The sequence below is a fragment of the Eptatretus burgeri genome, chromosome 4 (assembly GCF_056783735.1).
Source record: "Eptatretus burgeri isolate ZD-2024b chromosome 4, Ebu_testis_v1, whole genome shotgun sequence".
Lineage (NCBI taxonomy): Eukaryota > Metazoa > Chordata > Myxini > Myxiniformes > Myxinidae > Eptatretus > Eptatretus burgeri.
In genome coordinates, this window is record NC_140964.1 from 62,754,031 (window position 1) to 62,763,865 (window position 9,835).

The 9,835-nt window shown below is 42.2% G+C and overlaps 1 protein-coding gene across 1 annotated transcript in view; it reads right to left on the reverse strand.

The window, feature by feature from the left end:
• Positions 1-8,417, reverse strand: part of LOC147028198 (actin-related protein 3) — a 44,770-nt gene extending 36,353 nt beyond the window's left edge. The window contains exons 1-5 of the mRNA XM_085878347.1: positions 8,164-8,417; positions 6,353-6,408; positions 6,006-6,130; positions 3,253-3,363; positions 1,307-1,402 (exon numbers count right to left, since the gene is read on the reverse strand). Of these exons, the coding sequence (XP_085734473.1) occupies positions 1,307-1,402; positions 3,253-3,363; positions 6,006-6,130; positions 6,353-6,408; positions 8,164-8,207 (432 nt within the window). The 5' untranslated portion in view covers positions 8,208-8,417. The remainder of the gene's footprint in view (positions 1-1,306; positions 1,403-3,252; positions 3,364-6,005; positions 6,131-6,352; positions 6,409-8,163) is intronic.
• Positions 8,418-9,835: the final 1,418 nt, after the last annotated feature.

The following is a 9,835-nucleotide window of genomic DNA, read 5'->3' on the forward strand; positions in this document are numbered from 1 at the left end:
TTTTGATTTTTGTTTTGTTTTTACCACTTTGAGAAGTTTCTCCACTTCAGAGAAGATTTTTTAATGTTTTTTTTTTTAAACAATATGGCTGCCAAATCACGTGACCGATGATGTTATGATTTTTTTTTCTATGGACCATTTTATCCCGAGATGACCCTCAAAACTTTTCATCCGATTGGATATGGCATTCTACATCTGCATTTATGACGTTATAGCGAGCGCACCCATGACATCATTAAAATAAAATAAAAATTACACTGATTCTCCGTGAGGAGTGCTTGCTATGTGCCAAGTTTCAATTATTTCCTTGGTGCGGTTTCAGAGATACAGAGGTCCAAAGTTTTTCCATTTTCCCCAATATGGCCACCACACCACGTGACCAATGATATCATAATTATCATTTAAACATTCTACATGAGTAGTCGCAGCAATGGTGAAAATTTCATCTCAATCCGACAAGTGGTTGCGGAGGAAAACACGAAAGTTCTGTGTGAGCAAACAAACAGACAGACAGGCAGACAGACAAAGAAACAGACAGAGACAGACAGATGGATAAAGAAACAAAAAGACAAAGAAACAGACAGACAAACAAACAAACAAATGGATCCAAATGCAATAAATACCCTGTCCGAATCCTTTGACGAGGGTAACTAGAATGGATATTCAGTAAAGTGCATAACTCCGCTTGGCTGAACAGTTTACGTTTTGTATCCCACGGATAGGCAGGATCGTGATCCGGACCTGAACCACAATCTAATTGGCTTGTTCTTGTCACCTTACCAACTCATCCACCTAGTTTTGTGGTAATCTATCCACAACGTTTTGAGATATCGTGATGTGTATATATATATATATATATATATATATATATATATATATATATATATATATATATATATATATATATATATATATATATATATATATATATATATATATATATATATATATATATATATATATATATATATATATATATATATCGGTTTTGGTCCCTTTCTCAATCAATGATGGAGAACCACTTTAAAAATTCTCGTATTCCAATCCAGATCCAGATCTTCACCAAAATCTAATCAATTCGTCCTAGTCACACACCCAACCTGTCCACCATATTTAGTCCGAATCCATCAACAACTTTTGAGATATCCTGCTCACAGACAAACAAACAGACACAGACAGAGGTGAAAACATAACCTCAGTCTACCTTCGGTGGCAGAGGTAATCAACAATCAAAAGACCAGAAATTAAATTGGGACCCAAACATGCATACATCGAAAATCAAAAAAAAATAAAGTTGTTTGCTCACCTGCACAGCAATATAAAGCCCTGGGATGTTGAAAGACTCAAACATAATCTCTGCAGTGTACTCTCTATTTTCCGGGGTGTTAAGCGGAGGCTCTGTCTGCACACACGGAGTTAAAAAAAAATTGAGAGAAGGATTATATTCCTGGGCTGTCAGGATGGCCGACACGTACACACAATCGCCTCAAAGCTGTCTCGCCTGGGTTTGAATCCTGACCCAGTTATAAACTGTCATTCACAGGCAGGGCGATTCAGCAGTGTGTGCCGTCCCTCGGATGGACGTTAAAGTTCCCATGGTGTCCTTTGTGAAGAGTACCCTAACTATCACCAGGACTCTAGCCAAATTACAAATTCCTGTCCTCATCTTATTTGAACATCAGGCTTGGCCCACCAGTTCGTGAAAGACCTGGGCCAAGCTTTACCTCGCCAACCCACAAGAACACAGAAATTGTGGTTGTTTAACAACAACAACAAGAAGAAGAAAATATTGATTCCTAAAACTGAAACGAGAAAAGACCGAACAAACAGCTAACGTTGCACCTATAATCGTATCGGCTATCGGTACCGAGCCAAAATTGCTTCGGTTGTAGAATATCGGAATTGGTAACGACACCACATTTTGAAACCGATGATAACACAGCATGCGCATTAGAGACTGGAAGAACCGAGATGAAGAAAACGAAGCAGTCATCATCTGGGACCTCTTCAAGTGAGGGGAAAACACTAGTAGGTTTGCCGTTTTCAATGTTTATCAACAATCAATTTCACGTCGAAGAAAGACAACAAACTCTTTCAACACAACAAACCTTGTGCTTCATTTGAGAAACAAACACAAGTGAAACGTTAAGAAATACAAGGAGCAAAAGAAATCCAGCGAGTCAGCAAAAGATGTGGAGCAAAGAAGAAAAGGAGAGTTTGTGTTGGAAGAGCGCAGATCGTGCACGATCGTAGAGTCCAGCGTATCCACCATGGGATCGGCGAAATCATAGCGACGGATCGTCAATCATTCTCAATAGTGGACGACGGAGGAGTTTCTTGCTTGTTGAAGGAACTCAAACGATTTTCACCAAAATTTGAGAGGGTGTGAAGTAAGAGGTGCAAAGGTAAAAACTTTGCAACATTTCCTGGTTTCGTTTCACTTCCGAAATTTTGAGTACCGGGATAAGCGAAGCCGCGACTCCCTTCCGAGTCGAACAGCCCATTATCCGAATCAGCCGACCTTGGCATGAAAATACCCGTTATCGGCGTATCGGTAAAATTTTGGTGTCGATGCAACATTCCAAACAGCAAGAAACCCAAAACATTTCTCTGCCTCGTATACACCAAGACTGCATATGGAAGCTGCTCATGAAGGCACAACGAAACACCTGCCCTTCAAACGATAACACCTGCTACGGATGAGGCTCCGCCAGTCAAGGGAGCAAGCAAAACCTTTGCTGTCCATCGATGCTATTCATAAACGTACAAAATATATCTGAGAATAAACCGTAGCAGCCAGCAAGCAGAGCAGATTCCAAATGTTATGCTGTATTGAAAAATTTGTGGAGCATGAAACAGACCACAAGAGAATGCTCCATGGGCCTTGAGCATTTTATTTTACACAAGTATGAAAAATAACAATAATAATCGAACAAGCCAACTTTGAAAGCCAAACGTGGCAGCAAGTCAGAAAAGGCAACCATTTCTTCGATGCCAAATGAACTCACAAACTGCTTTTCACCGTGTTTTGGTATTTTTAGCATGAAGCGCAAATGAGAAATAGGAAGTTCTTCTTTTTTGGACAAGGGAACTCGCTATCGGAGCAGGCCACGCAGACCCACAGTGCCTGGCCACAAGCATACGAGCCAGCTGAGGAAGTGGGTAGTGGATGAGGCAAAGTTTCACAATCCTTTCAGCCACATCACCCCCACATTCTCTTCCTCCATCAAATTCGCCCCACTGAAGCCTTACCAGCAGGAAATAGTGATCTTCTGGCTCTGCGTGCAGGTATTTGAAGATTACTTGCTCCATGAAGCGTTCCATGAGGTCCCAATCTTCCACAATGCCGTGGCGGATGGGCCACTGTGGAGCACAGGTGAACAAATGAACACGGCGGTCAGCTTGAGACAATGCGGATGCGCGCGGGGAACAACGTGCAAACAAGTGGCAAGACAGCAGAAAAGCAATTAAACACAATATTGTTGAAGCAAATCCTCCCAACAACCAACGAAGATGAAGAAAATCCTCCTCTCAAAAACCAAAGGTAATGCGATAACTCCCCACTCTTTCCCAAACAACTAAAGGTAACATAGAAAATACTCCTTCCAACAACCACATTGAAAGGAACGTAGTAGATTCTCTACCCAATACCCCAACTAACTCCAACCCCATCCCGTAAGAGGTAAAACAATTCACAATCACATTGGAAATTAAAAGCAAAATAATAAACAAATAAGACGACGACAGGTAATTTAATTTCCGATCCGAGTCCACAAGTCACCATGCTCAAATCCAAGCTTCAAATCCCACATGATTGTAAAAACACAAACATTCACATTCATTGACAAATTGACACACAGTTCATCAAAACAAACCAAAATCGTCTCAAACATCCCATTCATAACTAGAACGGTACTCAGTCGAACGCATACCTCCGCCAGGCTGAACAGTTTACATTTTGGATCTCACCGATAAAGTACGGATGCAGATCAGGCCTAAGTCAAATCGGTTTGTTTTTCTCACCTACCCAACACATCCAAGTTTTGTCAGAATCCGTCCATCACCTTTTGAGATTCATGCAATATTGTTTTCAGCCCCATCTCTCAATGGTGAGGAATCTCAAAAAAAATTCGAGTTTTCGGATCCAGATCTTGACCAAAAAAATGTGTGTTGCTGTCCTTGACCGATCACGTACACACACCAAAAATTTCAGGACAACTGCTTCAAAACTGTGGACAAAAATCTTGTGACAAAGACAGACAGATAGATAGATAGATAGATAGACAGAGAGACACGACAGACCAACATACTTGAAAAATTATTTTGGCAAGTAATAAGCAAACTAGAATGGCACTCGGTGGAGTGCATATCTTCACCAGGCTGAACATCTTACATTTTCTAACCCACTGAGACACCGAATCTGCATCGGACCATAAAAAGGAAAAGGGGGGGGGGGGAAATAATAAATTATATATAAAATAGACTTGTTCTTGTCACCAATTCAAATCATCCACCATGTTTTGTCATAACCATCCAAAACTTTTAAACTTTTGATATATCATGCTATATATCGTTTTTGCCACCATCTATCTCTCCATGATAAAGAACATAGAACATTCAAAACATTCTCAGATGCAGATCAGGACCTGCACCAAAATCCAATCAATTAGTCTTGGTCACACACTAAACTTGTCCACCAAGTTTGGTCCAAATTCGTTCACAACTTGAGAGATCATGCAAGATGTTGTTTTTGGCTCTAACACTCAATGGTGAAGAATCACATTTAAAATTATAGTATCCAGATCTTCACCGAAATCCAATCAATTCGTCTTGGTCACACACCCAACCTGTCCATCAAATTTCTTCTGAATCTGTCCAAAACTTTTTTGAGATCTCCTGCTCACAGACAGTCGTGAAAACATAACGTTCATCCACCTTTGGTGGTGAAAGTAACCAAAATCATCTCAAACACTCAACTAAAAAACAAAATCAACTCAGAAATCCCATGAAAAACCAAAATCATCTCAGAAATCCCATGAAAAACCAAAATCATCTCAGAAATCCCATTAAAAACCAAAATCTAAAAAAAAATCCCACTGATAACCAAATCATCTCAAACATCCCATTGATAACCAAATCATCTCAAATGTCCTACTGATAACCAAAATTATCTCAAAGATCCCATTGATAACCAAATCATCTCAAACGTCCCATTGATAACCAAAATTATCTCAAAGATCCCATTGATAACCAAATCATCTCAAACGTCCCATTGATAACCAAAATTATCTCAAAGATCCCATTGATAACCAAATCATCTCAAACGTCCCATTGATAACCAAAATTATCTCAAAGATCCCATTGATAACCAAATCATCTCAAACGTCCGACTGATAACCAAATCATCTCAAACATCACATTGATAACCAAATCATCTCAAACGTCCTACTGATAACCAAATCATCTCAAACATCCCATTGATAACCAAAATCATCTCAAACGTCCTACTGATAACCAAATCATCTCAAACATCCCATTGATAACCAAAATCATCTCAAACGTCCGACTGATAACCAAATCATCTCAAACGTCACATTGATAACCAAATCATCTCAAACGTCCTACTGATAACCAAATCATCTCAAACATCCCATTGATAACCAAAATCATCTCAAACGTCCTACTGATAACCAAATCATCTCAAACGTCCCACTGATAACCAAATCATCTCAAACGTCCCATTGATAACCAAAATCATCTCAAACGTCCCACTGATAACCAAATCATCTCAAACATCCCATTTCAACCATAAAGTATTGCTAATGAAGTGAAAAGTGATAACATCTTATCTGGAATTGAAGAAAACCTTTAAAGAGTCATCTTCCGAATTCATTCAAAACTGCTCCAATTTATAAGAAAATTAATAAAATCTCCCTCCCTTCTTAATCAAATCCCATTTCAGCACAACAGTTTATACGGCAACGCAGAGAGGGCACCGCACGCACCTTGGTCGCGTAGCTCGGCTTATCGATGGCTTCGTCGCCAATGAAGAAATCCAGATCATCAACCCCTTTCATCATTCGCCGCTGGGCCTTATCTCCGACCTTAGCAGACTCCTTGATGGAGATGCCTGCGGGGAGCAGAGAGCGCACCAAAGCATGCGATGCAAAAACATGGCCGGTTCACTTTCCAGCTCCAAAACTCTCACCACAAGCTTTCAAGAAGAAAGTAGACAGAAAGCAATACAACAATGAATTTCACACTCAAAGCTTTCACGAGTCACAGGGCAAGACCGTAATGCACGGACACCTTTAAAACGAAAAGATTTTGGTCGAACAGTTGCAGAACTCACAAGATGGGATGATAAACTGCGGCTCCGTGTTTCCGGCGTATCCGATCTTCGTGTACCTGCAGACGAAGGAAGGAAGGAAATGTTAAACAAAGACATTCTGACAATGAGCAGATAAATAAATGCAGACACACAAACATACTTCTCTAAAAAAAAAATAAATAAATAAATAAAAAGGGCTTACATAGACACAATGACAGTTGCTTATCTAACAGATAGATGTTGAACATTCTAATCTAAGGGATAGAATGACCGGTCAGACCGCATGCCACAGAGTGTGTGTGCGAGTCACGGGCTGCATGACATTTCAGGTAAATGGTCATGAACAGGCATGCACCGCATGGAATGAGACTCAACATTGCACCTGCACATAATTTTAAAAAATAATAATCAAACCAAAACGTACCCACACCTGTGCCAGTGTTGTTCTCCCACTTCACATCAGTGAAATCAAGTTGACGAACTGATGGAGTTCAATATTAAATGAGGTGTGTCAAGTTAACACAACACAGGTACGGCTGGCAGGATAGCCTACAGGTGTGTACGCTCACCTTTGAGCTGTCAAGTCTGGATTTGAATCCCAATCCAGCTATAAACTATCATTCTGGTGTTTTGCAGGCAAGGCGAGACATCCTGTACCCCCCATCTCCAACGGTCCCCACCCAACCCCACAATAGCGTGGGAATAATGGTGGTGGTGGTGGTGGTGGTAGTAGTTCGTGATAAGACCCAGACATGATTGCCAAATCGCATCCTCCAATGTCCAAGATGTTTGTGTGTCCGAATCGAAATCAAATTCCTCCTAAGAATCTGCATTGTGCTGGTGGTGGTCGTATGGCAGCTTAGCTGCCAGGGTAGCTATCATTTCTTGAAGCGTGACTGTGTCGCTGATGCAGTGCCCCTCTACCAGTGCACACACTGGAACTGGTACTCATTTTGCCAACCTCGGAAGGATGACAGGCTGAGTCAACCCCAACCTGTTACTAATTCAGCAGCCAACAGGGCTAGAACTCAGGACCCTAGGATCCCAAGCTGCCACCCTAACCACTTCAGGACCCATGGATCCCAAGCCACCACCCTAACCACTTCAGGACCCGAGGATCCCAAGCCACCAGCCTAACCACTTCAGGACCCTAGGATCCCAAGCCGCCACCCTAACCACTTCAGGACCCTAGGATCCCAAGCCACTTGAGGACCCTAGGATCCCAAGCCACCACCCTAACCACTTCAGGACCCTAGGATCCCAAGCCACTTGAGGACCCTAGGATCCCAAGCCACCACCCTAACCACTGAGCCAACACCAGGCTCAGCATTGTGCGTTGGTACCTTTCACCCACCTAACCCTCTCGAAGGTCAAGACACCAGGGAATCGACCTTTAGGAGGTCTTCCTGTGGCTGGCATTCCAACACATCGGGCACAACGGGGAATTGGGATAAAACAGCAAACAAACAAGCGTTCTGAGCACGGCAACGCCCCAATGATCCCCGCAACTTGAGCAACGACCTCGGGGGTCAGAAGTGCGACAGGTCCACCAAGAAGGGTCCACAAGGAGGTGGGGAGACAGGTCAAGAGGAAACATCATCGGTCTGTCCGTCAATATTCACTGTTCAGAACTCCCAACCGAGTGGACGCCTCAAGACGTGGAGACAGACACCACACACCCTTGGCCTAGTCGGGGTGGTGGACACCGTACGACTACACGGTGTCACTAAAGCAGATGCTCAATGGCCTTTGGCTTGAAACGTGCGGCCGGCTACGGAACGACGTGAACAAGAGACAAACACGCAGACAGACAACGTGAAGCATCGCCTCACCCGGTACCGCAGTCGACCACACAAGCCGGCATTTGGCCCGCCATGGCGAGGCAGCGGGTGGAATGGAAGGAGAGAACGAGAGAGAGAGAGGAGGAAGTAGATTCGATTAAAAAAAAGGGGGTAACGAGAAATACAAACGACGAGGAAGACGAGGGGCGGGATAAAGACAGAACGAAGGAGACGAATCGAAAAAATTCGCCCCGGTTCGCAAAATGTCCGCGCCCCGGAAGAGTTGCAACCGAGCGGGGCGGAGCTTGCGTTGGGAAATGGGGTGGGGAGGTATGAGTGGACGTGATTGGTCGGTTGGGGAAGGGGTGGGGAGAAGTGCTTGAAGAGGGGCGGGGAGAGTTAAGGGGGCGGAGATAAGGGCTTGAGGGGGCGGGGACTAAACGAAAAGCATAAAATTCAAGCGAATGAATGAACAAATTACTATATATAGACATAAGGACGAGGAGCACACCAGAGGGTGATCGAAAAGTCCTCTGTTCACCTGCAATACAGTTTATTCAGCTTGTCCTGCTTACAGTACATGTTGGAAATGGTCTCTATAAACTTAAATATATATATATATATATATATATATATATATATATATATATATATATATATATATATATATATATATATATATATATATATATATATATATATATATATATATATATATATATATATATATATATATATATATATATATATATATATATATATATATATATATATATATATATAAACCGGGCGTAGTGGCGTGCGCCTGTAATCCGGCTACTCGGAGGCGTGGGTTGGAGGATCGCTTGAGGACGGGAGCTCTGCGCTGGGCCGCGCTATGAGAGGGTGTATGGCAGCCCGGAGTCATGGCGAAACCCAACCCTTATCCCTGCGTCGTAAGAGGCGACCAGGGTTGCGTCAGGAAAGGCATCCGGCGTAAAACCTGTGCCAAATCAGAATGCGGATCATAACAGATGATCCGCTGTGGCGACCCCGAACGGGAGCAGCCGAAAGACGAACAACAACAATATATATATATATATATATATATATATATATATATATCTGATCTCAGACATTTTGTTTTGTCTTTGAAGGTCGTCAACTCAAAGACTCGCACAATTCTTTGTTTCACAACTTGTGACGTTTCTGATCGACCAACTTATACCATAACCAACAGTTTTTCTTCAATCTAAAAATCACAATTATTGTGCAGGGCTGCTATGACGTCATATTGTCATCAGAGGGCGTAAAAAACCTTCAGTTGATTTTATGTTTCAACATACAATTACAAGGTCGTCCTTCAATAACCTGGAGCTGGAGGGTTTAACTTGTCAACGTTTATATATCTACCTATTTGAATGGCTTCCAGAGGTGCAGGTGGTGCAAATATGATATCAAAGGAATTGTTTGTACGTAATATATCAAGATGTTCATTTTGTCATTGATGAGATAAGTTTCGGGTTTTGATTAGCATCACATTACTAATCCGTTTTTTTCTGATGGAGTAATGTCCGAGTGCATCAAATTTAAGCTCCGATTTCATTAAAATCCACAAATTTCACATTGCGGTCAAGTCGGCACACGGGGTCTCTGTTTTTACCACCTCTTCTCTCACATTGCTCCCTTTGCTCGCTCAGTCCTCCCACCCTATCCACTCCAGGATGCACACTTTCTTCCAGAA